The sequence below is a fragment of the Panthera onca genome, chromosome D3, assembly GCF_046562875.1.
Source record: "Panthera onca isolate mPanOnc1 chromosome D3, mPanOnc1 haplotype 2, whole genome shotgun sequence".
NCBI classification, from domain to species: domain Eukaryota; kingdom Metazoa; phylum Chordata; class Mammalia; order Carnivora; family Felidae; genus Panthera; species Panthera onca.
Genome location: NC_138350.1, coordinates 28,258,490 through 28,283,698, shown reverse-complemented (window position 1 = coordinate 28,283,698; position 25,209 = coordinate 28,258,490). Strand labels below are relative to the sequence as shown.

The following is a 25,209-nucleotide window of genomic DNA, read 5'->3' as shown; positions in this document are numbered from 1 at the left end:
ATGCTTCTGGCCAAGCATTCAGGTTGTTTCTGAAACTGGGAGCAGATGCGACACACCAGGAGGATGCAGCTGGAGCTCCACTGTGACACCTTTGTCATGGGCACCTGCTTATCCCCCAGTCATGCCTCTCGAGAGTGAGGAGGCCCCTCAAACTTGAGCCCAGTGCGGTGCCCACTCAGGCCTCTGCACCCTGCGTGTCTAGGGCAGCCAGGGGCTGCCATGATGACCCGTCCTGCAATCCGAGGAAGAACGCTCAGCTGGCTAGACTCCTGGGCAGCACCTGGGCCCAGATGGGGTATAGGCTAAGGGGTGGCAGTAAGACCTCTGCCTGCCCCGCTCCCTGAACACTTTCCTGGAGGCTGTACACACCGTGAGAACAGGAACCAAAGCCACCTTGTTCCCGTGTTTGTGGAATGAAAGCATTTCTACCCAAGGAAGGAGGCAGAATCCCACATGAGGCTTAGCCTGCTGGCCACCCTGGACACCCACTTTGCGACCACCTGATCTGGACTTGCATATGTAGCAAAGGGTAGCAAAGAAACGAAACTGGGGACTGGAAACCAAAAGGCGAGCCCTTGGGCAGTCCCTGTGGGTCCTGGGACAAGACGCACAGTAAGGCCAGGCCACTCAGGACCAAGCCCACCTTGTGTCTGGCACCGCCCACGTGCCTCCTCTGCCACCCGCCTCCTGAGTCACAGGGGCAGGGAGCACCGGGCCCAGCTCTGACCTCGGGTCTCCGGGACGCTCGATGTGGGCAGAGACACGGCCACAGGGTCCTGGGGCTCGCTCGCCAGCCTCTGCCCAGCACACATGGACTTGAGCATCTGGAAGACAGCGAGGGGCGCCACGTTCAGCTTCAGCAGGTCCACCAGGATCCTGGAGAGAACACACGCGGTGGCCAGTGAGCCTTCCTCGCCCAGGCTCAGGAAGGCCACTTCCCTCAAGACCCCAACTCTACTCTGGGCGCTCAAAGGGGTCCGAAAAGGGCGGGGTGGGGGTGGGGGGCTCCTCCAGATCAGAGGCCCGGGCGGGGGAGCGGGGTGTCTGGGGGGTAGGATGAGCGCGCACTCCCCACCCGCGCGCGCTCACTTGAACACGTCGGGGTCTATGGCGCCACCCGCCGCCTGCGCCAACTCGTAAAGTTCCATCTCCTCGGCGCTCAGCACCTTCTTCCGCCGCAGCGCGAGCTTCTGCAGGGCCGCCTCCAGCCCCGGGGGTGCTCCCGGCCCGGGGCCCGCGCCCGGGGCCGCCATGTACCCGGCTAGCGGGAAGACGAGCGCCCCGCCCCGCCCCGCCCCGCCGCGCTCCCTCCTCTGACCCCGCCTCCGCCGGGCCCCTCCGGCAGCTCCCACAGCGCCTTCTACTGGCTCCGCCGGTCGCTTCTCTCCCTGCAGCGCTACCGCCTGGCCTGCCCCGCAGCCCTACAGCAGAGGGCGCAAACCGGTTTGTCTCCTCTCCGCCGTTCGATCCGCAGAAATTTACCTGCGGGATGATGAGGGATAAAAGCAGAAAAATGTTCATCTTTAGCCCAGAAAGCTGATAGCCTGCATAGTTTTGATAAGGATCAAATAAGTACTGGTTGCTACATTCTTAAAGGGTCTCATGACTGCCTGTATGTCTCATCGATAGTTAATACCGAACTGAATGATAAGCACCAGAGAAATCTTGTGACAGTAGTTTTAGGAGTAGAAATTGCAAGAAGACATTTATGATCTATACTCCCTGCACGTCCTCTCCCCCCTGAACACTAAGCATATAACCACTAGCTTCATACAGCAAAAATGCAGCTCTTTCGGCCCACAAGTCCTGTATCGTGCTACCTAAATGAACTTACTAAGTTGCACGGATCACCTCAAGAATTCTTTTTTGAGGGTCGCACTCAATGATCCCACAACAGGGAGACGTGTTAGGCGTAGGGGATGCCGTGGCGGACCTCAGAAACCCGTTTCTGGGCCATCAGAGTCGGGCCGCATTGGTCGTTCTCGCTTGGGCAGCAGCACCCAGGGCAGTGCCTGGCATATTGAAGGCGCTCAATAAACGTCTATCGTAAGAAGGTCAGTCAATGCACAGTGTATGATTTTTCCGCTCCAGTTCCCCATTAGAGGGCGCGCTTCCAGGACCTTAATAAACGGCTTCTCTTTAGCAGGCGCACGCGCGCTCCTTCCAGGGCACACGGAACTCTGGGCTAAGGGACACAGCTGCCCCCGCTGCACACGCGCATCCGGAGGTGTAACCCATAAACCCCGCCGGCCTTCACTCTGCGCACGCGCCCTTTGAGGTAACTGCTCGCAGAGGTAGCGGTGCGTTTCCCGCCAGGCCAGGGGAGGCGTGACGCCAAGCGCAGCTTGATGACGACATTTCGGCGCCGGGTAGCCGAATGGCGGTCTCCGTCCCTTAGGCGGGCGACTTTATGGGTCCCACAGGTGAGTGGTTGGGGCCGCGTGCGGGACGGCCCCCGCGTTCCGCCTCCCCCCCCCCCTTCCGGACCTCCGCCTAAGTCATTTCCGTTTCTACGCGAGCCGCAGGCCTTAGGCCCGGCGCCGGTAGCTCTGCCCCCGGCCGGGCGGGCAGGCTGGGAAGCCAAGGGCTCGGCTGTGCGCTCATGCCGTCTTCCTGGGCTGCGCACTCGTGCCACCTTCTCGCGCGCCTCGCACACCCGGTCCTGGTGGGTGCTTGGTTAACGTTCGTTGACGGGTTGGCGGAAGGAGAGGTTCAAGTGAAAGTTGAGCCTTGGGCTCCACAGGCTGTGTGGGAGGAAGAGCCGGGTGTGGATTCTCGCCTGACTTCCTCCCTGTGTGGACCGACCTTTGTGAGCCTCAGTTTCGTCTTCTGTAATATGGAGCTCCCATGCTCACTTAACAGGATACTTGTGAGCATACTCTGGGAACATACTCTGCTTCTCAGAGCGCAACCAAAGGGAGGCCTTGGCAGTAGTGTGATTCGCTTGGAATGACTGGCGATGCCTCTCTGAGAAGAAACTCCAACAGGATCCGAAGCAGCCATTGAAGAAAGTGGGTGTAAAGTGGCGGATGAAGGGAACACTTGGTACACAGCGGACAAGGGTGTGATGGATCAGCCAGGCTGTGGCAGCGTTAGAGAACAGGGCAGACGAGACACTGCCCTCTCTTGGAAATACTCCTTGTTTTGGTGCCTCTGGGCCTCAGTTCTTAAGCTGCTGCCTATGCAGGCTTCGTCTAAGAAGGAGGTGCTTCCACCCCATCATGTCTAAAGCTCTGCCCTTTGCAAACAGGCCAAGATTTTATGCTGCTTTGATCCTTCTGCTTTGGTCATCTTAATCAGTGTTCTCCTGGCCACTTGGTTCAGGAGCAAAGTGTTTACATTTTCCTTGAAACTGAATTTGATAGCGGGTGCCTGGATGGCTCGGTTGGGCTTGATTGATTGATCACTCGTGGTTTTGGCTCTGGTCACGGTCTTGCTGTTCATGGGTTCAAGTGCAGAGCTTGCTTGGGATTCTCTCTCTCTCTCTCTCTCTCTCTCTGCCCCTCCTCTGCTCATGTGCTCTCTCTAAATAAATAAATAACCATTTAAAAAAGACACCTGAATTTGATAGCTAATATCAAGAATTGAAGAAAACCTGGAAGATGCTTATATTGCCAAGAAGCAGAGATGCACATCTCCCTTCAACTCCACTGCCTCACAGCCTCCTTGCATCTAGTCTTTCTCCATCCACATACACTTTCATTTGCCACCTCAGCACCTTTACTCTTGCTGTGGGCACAGCTGTGCCAGGAAAGCCATCATCAGTGGGACTCGGCAGGCTCCCTTCCTGTTCAAGTCTGGATATTTTCAGTTTCTGACCTGGGTGGTCAGAGAGAAGGGAATCTAAAGAGTTGCTCCTGATTTTCTGATGGCTTGTTTGAAAGCTTCCTCCAGCTTGCTCATCCCCTCCATTCATTCTCATAGAGCACAGGTGACATTCGGGAGATTCACCCACCTGTCTCTGTGGGAGATGTGTTAGGAGATGAGTATATTAGAGTCTTGGCTCTGCTGAGTGAGGGCAAGTGAGTTACCTCCTCTCTGCTGCTAGTTCTTTATCTGTATTGGCCCAGCAGATTGTTGTGAGGAAGTATAGTCTGTTCTTGCTTAACAAACTTAGCAGCTTAAGACTGCGTCCGTTTATTATCTCACAGTTCTATAGTCAAGTCCAGGAGGGCTTGGCTGGATTCTGTGCTTAGGATATCACAAGACTGAAATCAAGGTGTTGGTTGGCTTTGCTGTTACCTAGAGGCTCTCAGGAAAAATCTTTCCAAGCTTCTTCAAGTTGCTGGCAGAATCCACTTCCTTCGGGCTGCAGAACTAAGGTCCCCATTTCCTTATTGGCTGGCAATGGGAACTGCTTAGGGTCCGCCCACTTGAGACTTCAATTGTATCTGCAGAATTCCTTCACAGGACCTGCATGAGCATTTGGTTGATTCTTGGAGGGCTATCTTTAAAATTCTGCCTACCACTGAGTATTAAATGAGGAAACGCGTGGAGGGTCCTTAGAACCAGGCGTGCCACACAGCAAGTGCTGTACAAGCTTTACAGATTCGCCACTGCGAACCTGGCTCTGAAGCTGGCCACCACGTACTGCATCAGAACAGCGTTTTTGTAAAACGTGAAACTTGGCAGCACAGGCTGTGCTGTAGTATAGTGTCGTGTGGCAGATGTTGAGATTTCGCCTTGGTTTTTTCACAGTGGTTTCCTCAGGTGGCCGTTTTCAACGTTCCCCAGGAGGCTGCTATGGCGTTCCCTCACCTGCAGCAGCCCAGCTTCCTCCTGGTAAGTGTCAGTTGCCCACGTGAGGGTCAGTGAGATGATGGTTCTACAGCTGAGGGACTTGAGAGTCCTATCCACTGACTTGAACTTTGCACTGGTGGTTTTCTGAGGGGCATGTGAGGAAAAGAACGTTGGACTTGGGATTAGAACCCTTAGACTTGGCTCTGCCCCCTAATGGTGTAGGACCTTGGGTTTACTCAACCTCTGAGCCCTGTTTTTCTTATCTACAAGAGGAGCTTCTTACCTACAAGATAAGCTGATTCACATGCCATTTTTACTGCTTCCTGAGGTCTGGGGAGGAGCACGGGAAAGGATATACATCAGAATTTTCATGTCTTATAAACCTTTACACACTTCTGGGATATTCTAATAATCGTACTGTCATCCCTGGATAATGGAGGGACAGGGACCCTGCTGTGCTGGGGGCAACCAGGACTGTACTCTAAGTATTAAACATGACACCAAGAAGTTAGGTGTGAGGCAGATATCAGTGGTGAGGATTCCTAATTTCAGGTCCCAGAAGATACTTCTCGTAAACATTTATTCAGAAGGACATCCTTCCATGGTGCACCCTCTAGAGCCAACAGATGCAGTGCCTCTGGCATCGATTGGGTAGAGACCAGGCATGCTGCTAACCTACCCACCCTGCGTGGCTGCAACAGCCCAGGTTTCCACCTCTGACTGAGACACCACCCTCATTTAGAGGTGGCTAAGGCCTTAGGTATCCTTGGGCAAAGCCCTCTTGGTTCACATTCTGATATTTTCTCCTGATCTGAATCCATACCCCATGACCTTGGGTAGATTTCCTTCATTCTTGTCCTGAGTTTCCTAGCCTGTCCATCACCTTCATGATTAGTGTCAACATTTGGTTAAAGCTATCATTTCTCACCTGCCTGCCTTGTTTCTTAAGGTAGTGAGTTTAGTTGGTTTGTTACCTACTGAATAAAGGGTAGCTTGGTTAAGAGGCCTTCTGTCACTCTCATTTTGCTGGGCATCCTCACTGATGATCACAGTGGGGTCATCACAGAGGGTCATCACATGGGAAATTTCCAGTTCACGTGTATACACTCAGTGAGTACCCTGTGGTCTCTGAGGGGTGTCCTATGCATAAGCATCCTCTTCTGGTTGTGGGACTGACCCTGGAGCTGACCCCCTGCTTATGGATTGTGTGGAAGTCACTTCGGTCATGCAAATGTGCAGTTCTCTGCTATAAGTGGGGCAGAGGGTGCAGGGAAGAAGCCTGAGAGTTGGCGATGTAGAGAGCCAAGGCGTCTCCTAGTCGTGTCCTTTAGGCCACTGACACAGGCACGAGGTGCCGGGGAACCAGGCCGGTGGTATGTCTGACTCCTACCTATCATTTGGATTTCTGTTTTGATTCGAGCCAGGATAACTGCAAAAGCCACCAAGTGAATATGCTCATGATCTTTTTGGTTTGTTCTATCTTCTAGGCTAGCCTGAAAGCTGACTCTGTAAATAAGCCTTTTGCACAGCGGTGCCAAGACTTGGCTAAAGTCATTGAGGATTTTCCAGCAAAGGTACAGCTCTGCTAGCATCTCCTTGGGGCATGTCTCCTACTCGTTGAAAAACTTTTTTTTTTTTAAGTTTATTTATTTATTTTGAGAGAGAGAGAGAGATAGAGAGACAGAAAGAATATCCCAAGCAGACTCTGTGCTGTCCAGGCAGAGCCCTGTGCAGGGCTTGATCCTGTGAACTGTGAGATCATGACCTGAGTGGAAATCAAGAACCAGATGCCTAACCGACTGAGCCACCAGGCACCCCTGAAAAATGTTCTTATATAAGCCCCTGATTCCTACCTCTGAGCATTGCCCTGGACAGAGGCTTGACCCAGTATCGTAAGTGTCGCGTGTATGGACACATTTAAACATGTCAGCATGTAGGCCAGGGGTTCTCAGCCACAGGTGCTTCTGTCCTGCATGGGATTCTTAGCACCGTCTGGAGACATTTTTGATTGTCACACAGGGGAGGGTGCTACTGGCATCAAGTGGGTAGGGACCAAGTGTGCTAATAAGTATCCCCAAATGCACAGGACAAACCCCGCCCCAACAAGGAAGCATCCAGCTCAAAAAGGTTGAGAAACCCTGATGAAAATACTGAAAAGATACATTTAAATCACACCCAGAATTATCAAATAGTAGCGTAAGCCCAGGCAGCTGACCTGGACAGGGATTCTCACCGATGATCACAGGAATGTCATCAGGGGTGGTCAGTCACTCCAGAAATTTCCAGTTCATGTGTTCACGCTCCATGAACAAGGTGGCAGTTTGTGGCACGGGGCTGGTCTGGGTGGGAGGCTCACGTGGCATGGAGCCCGGCAGTGGGCACCGGTCCTCAGCAAGCCTGCCCGCAGCCTCCCCTGCACACCCATTTCAGGAGCTGCACGCCATCTTCCCGTGGCTGGTAGAGAGCATTTTCGGCAGCCTGGACGGTGTCCTCGTTGGCTGGAACCTCCGCTGCTTACAGGGGCGAGTGAGCCCTGTGGAGTACAGCATTGCAATGGAGTTTCTAGACCCCGGGTAGGTAGGTTTGTCACCTGAGAGGGGCCGGGTGTTTTCTCATGGTGGTCCCATTCTTGAAGCACTGAATTTCTCAAAACTCAGAAACCGTCAAAGCAAGATGGTTTGCAGTTCATTGCCCTGTTTTTGTTGTTTTAATTTCATCTCCAGTGGCCCAATGATGAAGTTGGTTTATAAGCTCCAGGCCGAAGACTATAAGTTTGACTTTCCGGTTTCCTACCTGCCTGTAAGTAAGCCGTGGGGTGAGAGCCGTGCTCGGGCAGAGCACCCTGCACAGCGGCTGCGGCCGTGGGGGAGGCGGGCAGGGCTTGAGGGGCTGCGTCAGTGGGCACGGCACCATGGTGTCTGCTCAGGGCCCAGGGGGCGTGGCACATAGAACTTCAGTGGTTACTTTTTTTAAAGATCATTCCAAACTCTGCCCATGGGGAAGGCGCCACACTCCTGGTTTGTACCTGGCTGAGTGGCAGGCAGGGCCTTGTGACCAGTTGCTGTTTTTCTGAGTCTCCGGTCCAGGGGGCAGAATTAAGGGATGACTTGTTCAGGGGGTTTGAGGAGCAAAGAAGACGGGGAACGTCAAGTGCTTGACAAGGCTCAGAAACTCAAACAGCTGCTGCCCTTGCTGTTTGCGGGTGTTCCTGAGGATGGCGTGAACAATTCTGAGTGGAGGCCCTCTTGCTCTGGTGCTACCCAGAGGACGGCACCACTCCCCCAGGCAGGGTCTGAGTGCCTGTGGCCTCCACCGCACCCCTCCCAAAGGCTGCACTGCATGGGGCGCCCTGCCAGAGCCTGTCCACAAGCCCAACACGCTCTCTCCGCAGGGCCCCGTGAAGGCATCCATCCAGGAGCGCGTGCTCCCCGACAGCCCCCTGTACCACAACAAGGTCCAGTTCCCCCCGACGGGGGGCCTCGGCCTGAACCTGGCCCTCAGTATCCTTTGTCAGTCCCCCAGGGGTGGGGAGGCCATGGGTGGCCAAGACGTAATGCTGAGGGTGGTCCAACAACCCCTGCCTGTTTGCCCCCTGACACTGCCATCAGATCCGTTCGAGTACTACATGTTCTTCTTTGCTTTGAGCCTCATCACTCAAAAGGTACGAAAGGGATGCCCCTAAGCAGCTCTTTACCAAAGCCCCCATGAAGGGTGGGGGCTGTGGCCTAGGACTTTCTTTCTCTTCCCTCTCCAGCTCCTCCTTTGCATCCTCCTCCAGCCTTCGCCCTTCAGGCCATTCTCACTTAGTGAGGATGACAGGCTGGTGGGCGGATTTGACAGGTCATGTGGGGTGACCTGGGTGCCTCGAGTGGTAGTCGGGAAGGCTTCCCACAGGAAGTGCTTACTGGGCATGGGCGCAGGGCAGAGGTGCCCAGGAAGTTTGCTGTACATCATCTTCCCATGTGCCGAAAAGGACTGTGGGGTCTAGCCCCCTGTGGTGGGAACTTTGCTCCTGGCACTGCCCACGGTGCTTGCGTTCGGGCCCTTGGGATATGGCCCATGTCCCAGGGCTCATGTGCAGTGATTTGAGCCCTGCGGTTGCTGGGGTTAGCAGCCAGGGTGGCACCCAGAGCTACACACCAATGCAGATTTGCTTTTCCAGCCACTCCCTGGGACTCTCCACATACGAACTTCAGACTGTGCCTATTTCATCCTCGTGGACAGATACCTGTCATGGTTCCTGCCCACAGAAGGCAGTGTGCTCCCCGCACTCTCCTCCAGTCCTGGGGGGCCCAACCCCTCACCCGCTCCCAGGTAAGGCTCTCTGGTTGCCCTGGCCCTTGGCCTGGGGTGGCCCAGCCCTGTGGCTAGCCTTTAAGGCCTGGTTCTTCCATGAGGGGGTGGTCTGGTCAGCAGGCATTGCTCATAGGGACAGTAGTGCCACTCTTTGTTCATGGTGTCCCAACTTTTCTTATGCCTGAGATCTCAACCCCAGCTACCCTAGCCCAGACTGGAGAGGAGGGTAAAGGAGGACATCTGTGTGGGTTTTCAGTGATTAGGTCCTGTGGCCACAAGGACGAGGGCTGGCTTTGGTCTGGGAGTGGGCTGTGTTCTGCCCACAGCAGCCCTCCCCACATGTGCATCCAAGCCCCACACCGAAGCGGTGTGTTGCCAGGGCCGATTGATGGCACTAGGCAGGTGGTGCTGGAGAGAAAGGGGCTGTGGGCAGGCCACAGCAGGGCTGACGTGTGGAGGAATAAGAACAGGAAGAATGTGTGTAGGCTGCAGGACCAGGTCTTGGCCTGAGCCAGAGGCCCTGGGGCAAAAAGCCTTTCGTGCCAGTCCAAGGCTGGGCTGTGGCTAGACCGTGCAGGACGGGAGTGTAGAGCCAGCCTCAACTCGAGGGTGAACTGAGGCCTTGGCGGGGTGCATTTAGCCAGTGGCTCATTGGCCGCCTCTCCCCAGGAGACGCTCCTGACCTGGGAGCTGCCAGCTGTGCTCCTCACCCTCCTCAGTCTTGCTGGTGTACCTTCTTCCCTGGGAGGCAGGTTCAGGCCCACCCCACATCTGCTGACATGTGCCGTGCTGTGACCCAGAACTCACATGTGTGCACAGATGTGCCCAAGGAGGGGGGATTGAAAAGAGGAGGTGGGGGCACGGAGGTGGGGAGAGGCTGCCCCGGCATCAGTAATGCTGCGGCCAAGAAGGACCAGGGCTGGCCAGGTTCACACCCTCTCAGAGGCAGGTTTCAGCTGCCCAGCTGTTCTCTGGGCCCGATTTTGTTGGCTTGTTTTAACATAGAATTTCAGACTTACAGAAAACTTGCCACAATAACAAAAAACTTTTAAGTCCTTCACCTACGTTTCTGAATCATTTCATTCTTTATCTGTATGTGTTTTTTCTGAGCCATTTGAGTAAGTTATAAATACAATGCCTGTTCCCTCTTAATGTCTTGGAGTGTATTTCCTAAGAGCCAGTGCATTCTCCTACACAGCCTCCTGCACTTCTATCCAAGTCAGGGAATTGATATTGCTACCCGGCTGCCATCTAATTCTCAAACCCCATTCGGGCTGCACTGTCTACCCCACTAATGTTTGCTACCTGGCTGGGATCTGGGGGAGGGTCACTCTCTGTGTGTGGTTGGCTCTGGTCCCCCTCCAGTCTGGAACACTCTCTCAGTCTTTCCCTGTTTCCTGACCTCAACACCTTTGAAGCGTGCAGCCTGGAGGTGTGCAGAATGCCCTTATCTTAAGTTCTCTGGTATTTCCTAGTGATTAGACCCAGCAGCCCGTGGAGTCTGTGTGCTTGCAACATTGTCTTGATCGCTGGGCCAAGGGCGTGTTGGCCAGGTTTTCCTACCATAAAATTAAATGGGTCCTTTGTGCCTAAATTAATTAGCAAAAGGGATTTGTTGGGAAGATCTACTGAGACTCTGTAATTATCAGTGGTGTTCGTGTCCCTTGACGATCGTCAGCCAAATCAGTTATTAATTGGTTGGTTGCCAGATGATAGCTGTCTGGTTTCATCCTATAGTTATCAGTGGGCATTCTGTGGTAGGAAAGACTTTTCTTCCTGTCTGTTGATTGTGTGTATCGATATGGATTTGTATGGATTTGGGGGTCGTTCTATGATTCAACAAGTGGTAATGGTTACTGTTGCCAGTGATGTTGATGTTGAGATTGCCCCCGGTTGTGCCAGCAGGATCCCCTAACGAAGGCCTTTTCCTGTGTCTCCCTCAGAACACCAACCATGCCCTTCGCTTCTTATGGCCTCCACCACACCAGCCTCCTAAAGCGACACATCTCTCATCAGACATCTGTGAATGCAGACCCTGCCTCCCATGAGATCTGGAGGTCAGAAACTCTGCTTCAGGTGAGCGCGAGGAGGCTCTTCTCATCTTCTGTTTCAAAATAAACTGCCTGGCCACCTTCCACCCCCAGGGGCAGAGGCCTAAAGACTGTCCTCAGCCTGAAAGTGGTTCTGAATTGTTGGTGTTCTCCTGCTGTGGCGTGTGGGAAGTCAGACTAGAAGAAACGTGCCCATGTGTCTAACCTGTATGTCATTGGCAGTATTTTTCATCCCAGCGTCCCCTTTCCAAAGACTTTTGTCTTTCTCATGGTAATATGAGCGCTGCTCAGTTTCCATTGGATCCGTGTAAAAGCTTTCCCCGCCTTCGACATTTTCAACCTGTTCCCACGTTGCTGGAGATGTTTCCTGTGATCACCATCATTTGGATATTAAACCCCTGCCCCAGTAGCGTTTTTGTTGTTGTTGTTTGGTTTTGTTTGTTTGTTTTATTTTAGGGAGAGAGCGCATGCACACGAGCAGGGGAAAGGGGCAGAGGGGGCGCAAGAGAGAATCTTAAGCAGGCCCCGTTCTCAGCGCAGAGCCTGACACAGGGCTTGATCTCATGATTCGTGAGATCATGACCTGAGCCGAAATCAAGAGTCCAATGCTTAACCAACTGAGCCACACAGGTGCCCCAAAGTTCAATAATGTTCTGTCATGTGGATATTCCCCTTTTTGTGTTTCTGTTCATCTATGGATGGCCACTTGGGTTGTTAGCACATTTTAGCTATGGTGAATAGCTGTTTCTACATGGATGTACAAATATCTCTTGGAGACTCTGATTTCGGTTCTTTGGGGTATATATCCTGAAGGGGAATTGCTGGGTCATATGATAGTTCTATTTAATACTTTAAGGAGCCGCCATACCATTTTCCACAGTGGCTGTACCATTTTATATTCCTGTCAGCGGTGCACGACCTTACCAAGGCCCATCATTTTCTGTCTTTTAGTATAGCCATCCTCATGGATGTGAGGTGGTGTCTCCCTGTGGTTTTGATTTGCACCTCCCTCATGGTTGATGATTTGAGTATCTATTCGTGTCCTTATCGGCCATTGGTACGTCTTTGGCAAAGTGTCTATTCAAGTCCTTTGCCCATTTTTTAATTGAGTGGCTTTATTTTTTTGTGGTTGAGTTTTAGGAGTTGTCTTTATATTCCGGGTATCCATTGTTTATCACATACACGATTTGGAAATACTTTCCCCCATCCTGTGGGTGACCTTTTTCTGTGGATAATGTCTTCTGACGTGCAAAATATTTTTGAATTTTCATGAAGTCCAATTTGTCTGGTTTCTTTTGTTGCCTGTGCTTTTAGAGCTAGAAATCATAGCCCAGTCCAGTGTCCTGAAGCTTTCTGCCCACAGTTTTTGCTAAGAGTTTTAAGTCTTAGCTCTTACATGTATGCCTTTCATCCGTTCTGAGTTATTTATTATTCGTGGTGTGAAGTAAAGGTCCAGCTTTATTCTTTTGCGTGTAGATATCCAGTTTTCCCAACACCGTTGGTTGAAAAGAACTGCCCTTGGAATGGCTGTGATACCTTAGATGGAAACCATTTGACCATCCAGTGCTCTCTTGCAGGTTTTTGTTGAAATGTGGCTTCATCATTATTCCTTGGAGATGTACCAAAAAATGCAGTCCCCTCACGCCAAGGTAGGTTCCACACTTTTTCATCCCCTCTGCTCTGGCCCTGGTGTGCCTGGTCCACCTGCTGCTTCTTGTCCTTGATCTCAGCTCGTTGTCAAGGGCTGGATGGTGGGAAGCAGAAACTCACCATCACCCCTTACTCTGATGCCGGACGGCAGGTGGGTTTCATTCTGTGGTGGGCTTGCACCCTGCGGGCTGGAGGCCTGTCCTCTCTGGGGTCCTCCCCATGCTACTTCCAGAGCCCCCTCCCTGGCAGCCGGAATGGCTGAGGTTGTGGTGCTCGTGCTCTGGGGCCAGGAGAGCTGCGGATGCCTCTGGGAGTCACATCCGGGCCTGTTCCCTCTGCTGTCACAGCGTGTCCTGCTTTCCTGCTGAGGTGGCACCCGGCCGACTTCGCTCACCTTGGTGCCCATACTGCCTTCCACCTCCTCCAGAGCATTGGCAGGCAGCCCTTTCTGCAGTGGGTGGGAGCTGATGCCTCCCTGCATGCAGCCTGGCCTGTCTCCTCCTCTTCTTCCCTTCTCTTCCCTCACAGGGCAGCATGCTCATTTGCGGAGGCGTGGAGGCAGCTGTGTCCCTGGGACGTTCCCAGGGCCGGCAGCCTACTGGACTCGTCAGAGTACAACAGCTCTGTTCGCCTCTTATTAGGCAGGGTGGGCACCTAGGTTCACGCTCCATGAAACAGCCTGAAACGTGCGAACTGGGGCCTGTAACCAACTGTGTGATCTGTGGCTTCTGTGCACTTCTGTGTTTGCTCCTCAGACTTTGCTTTTGTCAACGCCAGACAGAATTCTTGAGAGATTCCTTACGAATTAACACTCTATAGGCTAAAATTCACGAGAGTGGCCTGTGACCTTCCCTCTGTGATTCCAGCAAGTGGTGGTGGTTCTGCAAAGTGTTGGCAACCAGTTCTGCTTCCCTGCTGCCCTTCTGAGTACCCATTTGGGGAGCAGCCCCCAACCACTGCTCTCTTAAAGTGCAGAGTGACCCAAATCTCTCCTTGACATCACAGGGAACAGAGGGAAAGCCAGAACTCTGTCTTGGGCCTCTCGCGTTACTAAGTGCTTGCACTGCCATTGCTGCTTCCACAGTGGACTGGCTGCATGTTCCTGGCTGGTGCACGGGGGTCAGGGGCCAGGCTTCCCCCTAGGGCCCTGGGGGCTCACTCAGCCCCTGTGCATGTGGCTTTTGCAGAGGCAGGGGCTGCTTTGCTGCATTGCCTTCCCATCTGCTCGTTCTGTCTTCTGAGCCAGTGGGAGCACATTCACTGTCATTTTTAGCAGATCTGCCAGTCACAGAGGTCCTCTAGGTTGTCTCCTGTGAGGATCCCGAGCCCTATACGAGGGAGGAGGGTGGGCCGTCCCTGCCGGAGCAGGGGAGCCTTCCCCTTCTTCCTCACGTTTGCTTCCTCTTGGCCAGATCACAGGGCGGGGGAGAGCTGCTCAGAATGACTGGTAGTCAGGGGGCGACTGGGAAGCCCCCACCAGGTACCCATTGAGGTGTTTTGTTTTGTTTTGTTTTGCTTCCTATTTGTCTTTGCCTCCCATTGAGGCTGAAAGCAAAACCTAAGAAAACCTGGTGTGTGGGAAGGGGAGAAGGACAGCCATGGAGGTCTGCTTCACCTGAGGCTCCTTACCATTTGCCCAGGCCTGTGCTGTGCCGTTTGGAAATCCTAGCCTTGGGGTCAGTTTTCCTGATGTGAAAGATGCAGGAAACGCAGCTCTGAGAGGTCCCATGGTGCTTCCATGCCTAGCCTGGGTCCAGAGTGTATGCTCGCTCCTTACAGCCCGGGCCTCTGCTCTGCCTCAGCTTACTGGGCAGGGAGGGCTTCAGGAGAGTCAGATGGTCGGTAAAGACCGCATATTCCTGCAGGACACTGTGGGGCCTGCACTGTGTTCCTGCAGGCTGGGCAGACCCCCAACAGGGGAACCGTGTGCTCCCTGATTCCTCACTGAGAGCTGTCGCTGAGCCCGGGTCTGGCCCAGAGGAAGGCCATGAAGGGCAGACACCTCCTTGCTGTGCTGCTTCCTGCCCCTGCTCTGCGCGTCTGTGGCTGTGCCTGTCTCCTCAAGGTCTGGCACATGCGTTCTGACCTCTCCCGTGTGAAGCATGGTACGCGGTGGGAGGCATGGCCCTCCCAGGGCAGGATGTGTGCCAGGGCCGGCTCTGGGTTGTGCTTGGCTAAAGGGGACTGCTTTAGCAGGCCTTGTCGCTGCAGCGGGGCAGGGCAGAGGTGGGGTGGGGGTGGACAGCTTAAGCCAGCTCTGCTGTCATCCCCCATGGCCCAGGCTGTCCCAGCCTCAGGGTTCCAGCTGCCTCTGGGTGTGTGTGGCCATGACCAGATTCCTGGGGCCCGTCGGGACTGACGGAGGGCTCTGTGTGTCTGGAGTCGGGGAGTCCTGGTGAGGTACGAGAGGTGGGTCTCCCAGGATTCGAACCCATGAGTGTTCACGTTACCTTTAACGATTTCGGGAATGTGGGATGTGGAAGGTGTCAGGCCTGGTGAGCTAAACCTTGCTTGCCTCTGTGCCACCCTGGGAATCAGCCCCATTCAGGAGGGGTCGCTGATTGGATCTTTGACACCTAGGAACTGATCTCATCATATATCAGTTTGGTAAATTTCTTCTTGGGACAACACAGAGAAGTCCAATAAGTTACAAATTTTTCTTTCTTGAGCAAAGAGGTCTCCATCTGGAACTAGCTCCTCAAAAATTTCTCTTCTGAGCCTCAGGGCCTTCAGGGCCTCGGTGGCCATCAGTGTGTCCCAGCAAGACTCCTGGGATCCTGGTGGGCTCCAGTGTGCACACACTGCACACGGAGCATTCAGGGTTGGGGGAGGGCAGGACCCTCTGGAAGGAAAGTGAGTCAGGCTGACCTCAGGGAGCTGGAGAGAACTTCAGGCCCCAGAGACATGAAGGAGGCTGCCCAAGTGACCTTGAGGGTCTGTCTGTCCCTCTGCCTGGCAGGTGGAAGAGCACCCCTTGGGCCTGGCTCTAGTCTGCCCACCAGGAAGGGCTCCGTCTGGGCGGCTGAGAGGGTGGTGTCCCATTGGTCTGAGGCTGCTGGGCTGTGATTGTTTGGATTGTCACTGACGTGCTTTTGTTTTTGTTTTTGTTTTTTGTTTTCTCTCCTTACTTCTGGGCTCACTTTTGTCTTTCTCTCCCTGCTGTCCCCTCCCCGGTCTCTCCCCTCCTGTCCCCTGCCCTGTCCTCTGCCCTCCCTGCCTGTTCTTGGCTTCTCTGTTTTGTTGTCTCTCAGCTGGAGGTTCTGCACTACCGACTCAGTGTCTCCAGCGCCCTCCACAGCCCTGCCCAACCCAGCCTCCAGGCCCTCCACGCCTACCAAGTACTGGCCGCTCTCATATTGTTTTGTTTCACCCCTGCCCTGTGGTGTGAGCCATGGAGCGCATGGCAGTGCAGTGGTAAAGCGAGGGTCCGGCCGGGGACCCACTGGGGTGATTCAGGCCAATTCCAAGCAGAGTGAGGCCAGTGTGTGTTGGGGATGGTGGCAGGCATCCGTCTTTAGCCTGGCTCAGCCCTCAGCTTGGTAGACTAGCCCGGGTTTGGGGTGTGGGGCCACCAGATCTGCCTGGCCAAGCCCCAAGCCAGTTGGAATGTGGTAGGCTCTTGGGAGTTGGTGGCTTCTGTGCTTGGCCCTGGGTTGAGGGAGCGGAAACAGTGTGGCCTTCGCAGTGGCCTGACTCACCTGGCTTTGCGGGCCTGGTACCTAGGAACTGACTGAGCCCAGGGAAGCCCAAGGCTCATGGTGGCATGGTCTGTCAATCCCAAGCCTGTGTGAGGCCAAGGGGCAGGGAGGACGAGGGCTTCGTCCCCTAGCCTGGAGAGGCTGTTGGTCCTTGAGCATGCTGGGGCCTGGCCTCTTGTGGACTTTTGTGCTCCCACAGAGGTAGGCGAGAGCCAGAGAGGGCCTCACGGAGACTGGTCTGCTTTAGGCAGAGATGATCAGTGTGGACGGATTTGAAGTCTTGAGGTCGGTAGATGGAGTGCAGGACTACAGGCTGTTAGAGGGCAGATGGAGTCTGGTAGTTCATGGATTCATGAGATGAATGTCAGGAAGTTTGGGCAGAAAGCATGCATCTAGATCCCATGCCCGAGGCCAGGGTTCTGTCCAGTTCCCCCTCAGTGGGAGCACACCACATTTAACCTGATATTTGAGCACACGGTAAGAAATCACGTTTGCTGGGATGGGGTGGTGAGTGCACACAGGGTTCCCACTCAGAAGCAGCAGCCACAGGGAAGAGGGAAGAGAATGATCCAGAAGGGCCAGCAGGGGCGGGTTTAGCACAGAAATGGTACCACTCCAGCATGTGTTGGGGAAGGGCTCACTTGGCCAAGAGCAGCGTCCCTGGAGAAATGTGCACAGCAGGAGGGGTAAGAGCCCTCCCCCCACCCACCATGGGAAGGGTTGCTGAGCTGAGAAGGGCTGGGCCCAGTGAGAAATGCCACTGGCTTTGGGAAAGTGTCCCTAACGGCCATGCGGGTGGAGGAGGCCCACTTACAGCAGCGGTGGCTGGATTCCTGTGGGGATTTGGCTCTCGAAGGGGGGGGGGGGGGGGGGGGGGCGGTGAGAAGAAAGGTTTGGCTTCTGTCCAGAGGGAAGATAGCCCAAGGAGCTTCCCGGTTCAGTGCAAACGCTCTGTCCTCCGCTAGGGAGATGGTGGGTGGGTCGGCGAGGGGCCAGGAATGAGAAAGGGGGAGGCTCCTGGGGGGAGTTACAGCCTGGCAACAGTGCCCTCTGATCCTCCGTTACTGTGAAAATATCTTACGTTTTTTTTGTTGTTCAAATGATGCAAGTTCATCGCTTAAGCTTACAGATAAGCAGAAGAAAATCTCCTCCTGAAGCCCCGTAGCTTCCCCCGCAGTCATATCGAGTCGTGTGGTGTGTTGCCTAGGCCTGTGGAGACAGATCCATGGCAAGGAGAGCGGAGAAGGCAGTGCCGCGGGCAGTGGTGGGGCTGTGACTGGGTGCCCGGGCTGTGCCAGGAGGCACGGCTTGTGCCAGCCTCAACATTGCTCAGGATTTGGACTAGGCTGCCAAAAGCTCTATCGAGGTTGTGGAGGTCCCAGAGGCCTGGGGGGTGAGTGTGGGGAGAGGAGCGCGTCTGGGCACCCCAGAGCTGGGAGCCGGAGGCAGCGTATCCTGCCGGTGCCATCCTCTGCCACTCTGGAGACTCCATCCTGTATTCCGTCACAGAAGAGCCAGCAGACAGGCTTTCCTCTCGGGGCTGGGTCTTAAAGATCCTACCTGAATCTTGTGAATGAGAATTTCACCTGACAAGATAGAAAGCGCTCTTGTCTTGTGCTGACGGCAGGGCTGTTAGCAATGGAGGAAGGGCCACCCTGCGCCAAGCCCCCAGCTGGCTGTGTCCAGGACAGGAAGTGGATGGAAGGGTGAGGGTTACAGCAGGAGAAGGAATTTGGGAGTGTTTCTCCCTGAAAAGGGAAGCCATGGGCCCCAGCGAGCTGTCTTTATATACCTGGGAGGCAGGCAGGAGACCCTGAGTCCGGATCCAGGGTGGGATACTGGCCTGCCTCGCCCCCTGCTCCTCCTCTGGCTGGCCAGGAGTTGGGGGGGACCCCTGAGGACTTGGCCGGGCAGCAATGACCCGAGTCAACCACAGAGGGTAAAAGAAGGGGTTGGAAGCACACAGGGAAGCATTCAGGTCTGCTTTAGCAAAGCCGTCCCGCCCTGTCTTGCGTGCTCTTAGCAGGTCTCAGAGCTGGCATGCGAGGCCTATCTGCTGCGTGCCAGGCCCAGGGAGGGCCCTGTGGGTGGCCCACACATCCTGTCGGGGAGAAGTGGTCCTGGGCGGGACATACATGGCCAGGCCTGGGGGCCCCACCCTGGGACCAGTCTGGGTCCTGACACAGCTCCCCCTCAACCTCAGGAGTCGTTCACACCCACGGAGGAGCACGTGTTGGTGGTGCGCCTGCTGCTAAAGCATCTGCACGCCTTTTCCAACAGCCTGAAGCCTGAGCAGGTCTCTCCCTCCACCCACTCTCACGCCACCAGTCCCCTGGAGGAGTTCAAACGGTGGGTACAGGGCATGCACAGGGCTCCCGTGTCCCTGGCTGCCACTGCCTCCTACTGCACATACTCGTTGCCCACAGTAACCTATCCTTAGGGCATGGGGTCGGCCTGTGAGGCGTCTGCAGGGTGGGGCAGGTGGGAAATCACCTTGACCCCTCCGGGGTCTGTTTCCCGACCCCTCCTCTGGCTCCACAGGCGGGTGGGGGCTGCCTGGCTGCCACGGCCTTTCCTTCCAGGCCTGCCGTCTTCAGTAGAAAGAGCCAGGCTGGCCAGAAAGAGGCCCCATCTTGTTGCCCTGTCTTGTCCCCTCCCCAGTGTGGGCAGAGTGGAAGATCTACATTGACCGCACTCAGAATGCCCAGGAAAGCCGATGGGCTGGGAGTGCCTTCACTGCAAAGTGGCTCATTTATCATGGGAGACTGAGCTCTATGCTGCACCCTCCCCCTCCTCTTCTTCTCTGCTCCGCCAGTCCTTCTGTCAAAAGGGCCAGGATGGTGGCCTGACTCCTAGGCCAACTGGGTCCAGCAGAGCAGGTGACTTGTGTGTGGTGACCCAAGCAGAGGTGGTCACAGGAGCCATACTAGGTCAACCGCTTGTGTGCTGTGTGTCCTTGGGACATTCCCTAATCTCTCTGAACTTTGGTTTCTTTGTGAAAAATGGGGCCCAAAATAGGAGGCCTTACCTTCAGGGGTGCCCAGTGTTCACCCCGGCAGAGCTGGCCCTTGGAACCGGGAGCCACTTGGCTCACCTATGAGGGGACCCTCTCCTCACCTCCCCTCCCCTGCAGGGCCGCCGTCCCGAGGTTTGTCCAGCAGAAACTCTACCTTTTCCTGCAGCACTGCTTTGGCCACTGGCCCCTGGATGCGTCCTTCAGAGCCGTGAGTGTCAGCCCCATCTTGCTTTCTTTGTCTTTGCCCTCTGTGCTTGATGAGGGAGGTCCCGTGGGGCGGATGCAGGAAGGAATCAGCTATTGCCGCAGAGGGTCACATTGGTGGGTCACATTGTTCTGCTCATTTGAGTTTTCAGAGCCAACCCCCAGGTACAGAAAAGCTGTCTGCCCTGACCTGGAACCCAGTGGGTCCACGCTGGGTGGGTTCCCAGCCCCACTGAGCCGCACAGGCTCCCTCAGCTGGGGAAAGCACTCCTGTGTTCCACACGTTCCACACTCGCTTCCGAAGGGCTGGCACAAGGGTTAAAATTCATGTAACGTTGTGTGTCAGCTATCTGCAGATTAAAAAAATCATTTTAATTAAAGATGAAAAAAGAAACATCATAGGGGATGCGGAGTTCCCTCCTGCTCCCTCTCGGAGTGGCGGGTGGGAAGAGAACGTGGTAACGCCTCCAGGAGAACCGAAGCCCCACGGTTAGGATCACCCCCTCCTCACCTGAGCTGCCTGCCGGGAGCCGAGCTCCAGGCCACCCAAGGATCTGGACCAAAGCCCCAGCCCCACAGCCCAGCAGAATGCCAGCCTCCAGGCCCTCAGGGCACACGTGTCCCACCAGGTCCTGGAGATGTGGCTGAGCTACCTACAGCCCTGGAGGTATGCACCTGAGAAGCAGGCTCAGAGCAGCGACTGCCAGGCCCGGTGTGTGTCGGAGAGATGGTGAGCCCCGGCCCGTTGTCCTCCCTAGGGGGACCTGCTTCCAGGTGGGGCACAGGCCCCTCCCTCCTTGACTGTGCTTTGTTGTCTGGGCCCTGGGCTTGATCTCCCACAGAAACAGCTGGTGACTCCTCTGTGCTGTCCCCTTGCCGTTGACTGTCTCCCCTCAGATGTATGTTTGCACTCGCCCCCAAGCACCCCTCGACCCGTCTTTACTAGCGTTCTGCATAGCAGCCACCACCGCCTCCCCTCCCCCCCTCACGGCCAACCCCCCAGCCTCCGCCAGCGCCTCCTCTCCACGACTGCCTTCCTTGTGCTCCTTCTGGTGCCCAGGCCAGCCTCTGCTGCGGAGGCTTTGGCCCTCTCGGGAAGGGCCGCATCCTACAGAGGATTGTGCCGTCTATAGGAGGCCTAGGTCTTCCCTGCCTCCCTTGTGCCTCCTCCCTCGCCCCCACCCCTGGTCCCTCGGCCACGATGAGGTCGTGGCAGGGGAGAACCTGGAACCCAAGGAAGAGAGCGCTAGTGAGGCGGGGGCATAGACTGGTGTAGTCCTGCCTCCAGTGGGAGTTCTGGGCCCTGATGCACTGCCTGGTCCCCAGGGCACCCTTTGTGCAGGAGAATCTGCTGATGTACACCAAGCTTTTTGTGGGCTTCCTGAGCCGCGCGCTCCGCACCGACCTGGTCAGCCCCAAGAACGCGCTCATGGTATTCCGAGTGGCCAAAGTCTTTGCCCAGCCCAACCTGGCTGAAATGATCCAGAAAGGTAAGCCCTTAGCCAGAGGGAAGCAGCACTTAGAGAGGGACCCACGGACCCTGCATGTGCCTCATGGGCTCGGGGTGGGCTGGCAGAGGTGCCACGGGGACTCCTGGTACACGGTGGCGGGGTGGACGTCGGAGCCTAGCGGCATCCTGCCTTCCCTGTGGCACGCGTGCCAGGCAGGAGCTGTGGGGGTGCTGGGCGGGGGAAGCAGAGCTCAGAGCTGTGTCTCCCTGGTGACTCTTGGTGGCATCAGAAAGCAGTCTTGGCCCGTGTCGTGTCTTAGATGGCTTTATCGGGTGTTAGCTTCTCTGGTTTTCTTTTGTGCATGTCGGCCTTCCTGTTGAGACTGGTGGGGGCTCCAGGAACATTAGGAGTTGGGCCCCTGTGCCACTCGGTCCCTATCCCTCGGAAGCCTCAGCGGCACCCAGGAAGCCAGCCAGCGGCTGCTGGCTGTTTGGTGCCATGGAAGCTGAAGCCAGAGTCGGGTTCTGCTTTCCAGGGGAACAGCTGTTCCTGGAGCCAGAACTCGTCATCCCACACCGCCAGCACCGACTCTTCACAGCTCCCACTTTCACCGGCAGCTTCCTGTCCTCGTGGCCCCCAGCCGTCACAGACGCCTCCTTCAAGGTGAAGAGCCACGTTTACAGCCTGGAGGGCCAGGACTGCAAGTACACCCCAATGTTTGGGCCCGAGGTCCGGACGCTGGTGAGTTGGGGCTCCCCCAGGCCGCACGGCCGTCCCGAAGCCGTGGCAACAGCAGGGCCAGGGAGAGCACACGTGTTGTACGGAAGGAGGAAGGTTGGGTGTTGGTGGACGCTGCTGTATCTTGGCTTTTTTTCTTTTTTCAGTGCGGTCTACGTTTTTTCTGATGATAAAGGCAGCACTTGCTAGAAAGTTTTCACATTTAGAATATGGGCGTCTTAGGGGCGCCTGGGTGGCGCAGTCGGTTAAGCGTCCGACTTCAGCCAGGTCACGATCTCGCGGTCCGTGAGTTCGAGCCCCGCGTCGGGCTCTGGGCTGATGGCTCGGAGCCTGGAGCCTGTTTCGGATTCTGTGTCTCCCTCTCTCTCTGCCCCTCCCCCGTTCATGCTCTGTCTCTCTCTGTCCCAAAAATAAATAAAAAAAAAAAAAAAAAAAAAAAAAAAAACGTTGAAGAATATGGGCGTCTTGGGGGCACCTGGTGGCTCAGTGAGTTAAGTGTCTGACTTTGGTTCATTCAGGTCATGATCTCAGGGCTCCTGAGTTCGAGCCCCACATCGGGCTCTGTGCTGACAACTGGAGCCCGGAGCCTGCTTTGGATTCTGTGTCTCCCTCTCTCTCTCTGCCCCTTCCCTGCTCACAGTCTGCCTCTGTGTCTCTCCACAGGAAATAAACACACACACACACACACACACACACAAATGTAGAATATGCACGTCTTAGTCTTGAAAGACCCTGGCCTCCTCCTGGCCTGCTGGGGGCCCCCAGGTCTGCCTGCCAGCCTGTTGGTGGCTGGGTGGCGTCCGGTGGCACCACCCGAGCTGGCTGACCTGCCCCCATGCCCCGCAGGTCTTGCGCCTGGCTCAGCTCATCACGCAGGCCAAGCAGACTGCCAAGTCCATCTCTGACCAGTGCGGGGAGAGCACGGCCGGCCGCCCCTTTCTGTCGTGGCTGGGCTTCTGCTCCACAGACACGAACGGCTCCTACGCAGCCAACGACCTGGACGAGATGGGGCAGGACAGTGTCCGCAAGACAGACGAGTACCTGGAGAAGGCCCTGGAGTACCTGTGCCAGATGTTCCGAGTACGAGCCGGGGGAGCTGTCCCCTTCCTGGCGTTCGGTCCCGCGGCCCTCATCCCCTGCCCAGCCCGTGGGAGATACAGCCCGTGCCCACAATGTCACGTCTGGGTCCCCTTGCTGGCGCCGTTAGAGGCCCAGGGGGGCCAGTCTCCTCCCTTCACCCCGAGAGTGAAGGCAGGTAGCAGGAAGCGGCACTGCCTCCTCACGGGGCTTCCTCCCTCACAGCTCAGCGAGGCTCAGCTCACCCAGCTCACGCTTGCCTTGGGGACAACTCAAGATGAGAATGGGAAGAAGCAGCTCCCAGACTGCGTCGTGGGGGAGGACGGGCTCATCCTCACGCCCCTGGGCCGGTACCAGGTAAGGGCCACACCCCGGAGGGCTCCGCTCTCCTGGCGGCGTGGCCGTGGCTCCCGCTGGCCGAGCCTCCGAGCCCTGTTGCCCCGGCAGGCCCGGCAGCGGAGACCGCACTTGGGAGGCGTCGCAGAGGTGTGTTGGCAGGGCTGCTCGCGCGGCCCAGGTTTCACCCGGGGCTCGCCTCCTTTGCTGCTTCTAGATCATCAATGGGCTGCGAAGGTTTGACATCGAGTACCAGGGTGACTCAGAGCTGCAGCCCATCCGGAGCTATGAGATCGCCAGCCTGGTCCGCGTGCTCTTCCGGCTGTCCTCCGCCATCAACCGCAGGGTGAGTGCACGCGGGAGGGCCGCCCCCGCCTCTGGTCCTGCCACCCTCGGGGAGAGGCCGGGGCAGCGTGCGGCCCTGCCCGCGCCCACTCCCTGTGCCTCTGTCTCTGCCCAGTTTGCAGGCCCGATGGCAGCCCTGTGTTCCCGTGCCGACTTCCTCGGCAGCTTTTGTCGATACCACCTCACGGAGCCTGGGCTGGCGGACAGGCACCTGCTGAGCCCGGTGGCACGAGGGTGTGCGGCCCGCCGTCCCCGGGGCCCTCGGCTCAGCCTGCGCTTCCTGGGCAGCTACCGGACGCTGCTCTCGCTGCTTCTGGCCTTCTTCGTGGCCTCCCTGTTCTGTATCGGGCCCCTCCCTTGCGCCCTGCTCCTCGTGCTGGGCTACCTCCTCTACGCTGTGGCCATGACGCTGCTCACCGAGCGCAGCAAGCTGCACCATCTCTGACCTCAGGCCGGGTGCCGATGCAGGGCCGCCAGCAAGAGGGCCACACAGCCTCTCCCTCGAGCCTGAGAGGCCACCTCCGAGCTAGGGGGCCACTTTCCTGCAGCCACGGAGCCATGCGACGCGTAAGAGGAGATGAAACCGGAAGGGTGTGGTCCAGACTTGGCAAGGAAGGAAGGGAGTGACATCAAAGGGCCTGTTAGTGTCACAGGACGGGGCCGGACCCAGCCACTCGGTCCTCCCTGCTTCCCTCAGCCACAGGCCCTGCAGTGAAATGGGCCTCCAGGCCTTTCTCCAACCTGACGCCCCAGGGTCTAGCTGTGTGAGGCCTGGGAGGCAGTGCTGCCCAGGAGGGGCCTCGCCATCCTTAAGGTTGGCAAGGTGGTGTGCCTTTCCTCTCCCTGCCGACAGCGGGACGGTCCCTCAGTGTCTGGTTCCAGAGAAGATTCCAAAACCCTAGAGGTTCCTGAGAAAGTTAGAGGATGGTTCTCTGATTCCTAACTCTAAACCTAGATTTTGCCATCGCATTTGGCAAAGTGAGGGTCATTCTTCACGCATTGCCAGCAATTCTGGGGCTGGGCCCTACAGCTCCACTTTCTAGAAGAAAAGATCCTCCAGGAGCACAGATGCTCAGTGGGACAGTGCTTCACCTCCGGCTCCCTCCTGGCCCCCAAGCCATTAAGCACGTTGCTTGGTGGCAGCCCAGCGTCACTGCCTCATCCGGGACAGGCTCGCCTGTCCCATGGGCAGAGGGGATGTGGCTGGGCCATGGGAGTTGGGCATCGTCTGGTGCTGCAACCAAAGATGGTCAAAGGCATTGTTTGTACCTTCGGTAAAATCGAGTGCAAAGACACTAACTTTTTGATGACATGTGAATGTTCATACTACACAACAATTTCATGTTCTCTGTCGAAAGTCATCCCCACAGGGTCTCAAGCACATGCATTCATCTTACAGGGGACGCACCAGAGAGAACATCTCAACGACGATTTGAAACCAAACCTTTGTTTTGGGTGTTTTGGGGTTTTTTTAAGTTTCCAAACTAAATGTTGAGCTTTGTGTTTTGATGTGAACTCAGAATAATGGCATTCTGGGGCCTGTGACCAAAAAACAAACCAAGTTTGTAACTGACCACAGATCTGAATAAAGCTGTTTTTGCTCCCGA

The 25,209-nt window shown here is 56.0% G+C and overlaps 2 protein-coding genes across 10 annotated transcripts in view; one reads left to right on the top strand and one right to left on the bottom strand.

Moving 5' to 3' along the window:
- Positions 1-2,302, bottom strand: part of LOC132665675 (mitotic-spindle organizing protein 2B) — an 8,455-nt gene extending 6,153 nt beyond the window's left edge. The window contains exons 1-3 of one of the 2 annotated variants that reach the window (XM_060613044.3): positions 1,835-2,302; positions 1,090-1,482; positions 728-876 (exon numbers count right to left, since the gene is read on the bottom strand). In XM_060613044.3, coding sequence (XP_060469027.1) covers positions 728-876; positions 1,090-1,253 — 313 coding nt within the window. In that variant the 5' untranslated portion in view covers positions 1,254-1,482; positions 1,835-2,302. Of the gene's footprint in view, positions 1-727; positions 877-1,089; positions 1,483-1,834 lie in introns of those variants that run through there. The other variant, XM_078435495.2, reaches the window with a different exon arrangement.
- On the top strand, positions 2,275-25,209 carry LOC132665673 (sphingomyelin phosphodiesterase 4). Of its 8 annotated transcripts, none has more exons than XM_060613036.2 (20): positions 2,275-2,423; positions 4,699-4,782; positions 6,228-6,314; positions 7,171-7,313; positions 7,464-7,539; positions 8,132-8,240; positions 8,349-8,401; positions 8,903-9,054; positions 10,980-11,112; positions 12,665-12,736; positions 15,989-16,075; positions 18,639-18,784; positions 19,569-19,659; positions 20,285-20,385; positions 20,982-21,145; positions 21,642-21,847; positions 22,691-22,924; positions 23,147-23,278; positions 23,475-23,603; positions 23,718-25,209. In XM_060613036.2, the coding sequence occupies exons 1-20, from the start codon at positions 2,349-2,351 to the stop codon at positions 24,045-24,047; spliced, it is 2,604 nt and encodes an 867-aa protein (XP_060469019.1). In that variant the 5' UTR covers positions 2,275-2,348; the 3' UTR covers positions 24,048-25,209. The 8 variants fall into 8 exon arrangements, 7 of the variants coding, with proteins under 7 accessions (XP_060469019.1, XP_060469022.1, XP_060469020.1 ...); XM_060613037.3 differs by lacking the exon at positions 2,275-2,423 and adding an exon at positions 2,508-2,665; XM_060613040.2 differs by lacking the exon at positions 2,275-2,423 and adding an exon at positions 2,691-3,011.

Coding starts and splice junctions, on each gene's coding strand:
- LOC132665673 (XM_060613035.2), top strand. CDS start 3,068: ATGGATCAGCCAGGCTGTGGCAGCGTTAGAGAACAGGGCAGACGAGAC. Junction 4,783..6,227: donor AGCAGCCCAGCTTCCTCCTG/GTAAGTGTCAGT, acceptor TCTATCTTCTAG/GCTAGCCTGAAAGCTGACTC. Junction 8,241..8,348: donor CGGCCTGAACCTGGCCCTCA/GTATCCTTTGTC, acceptor CACTGCCATCAG/ATCCGTTCGAGTACTACATG.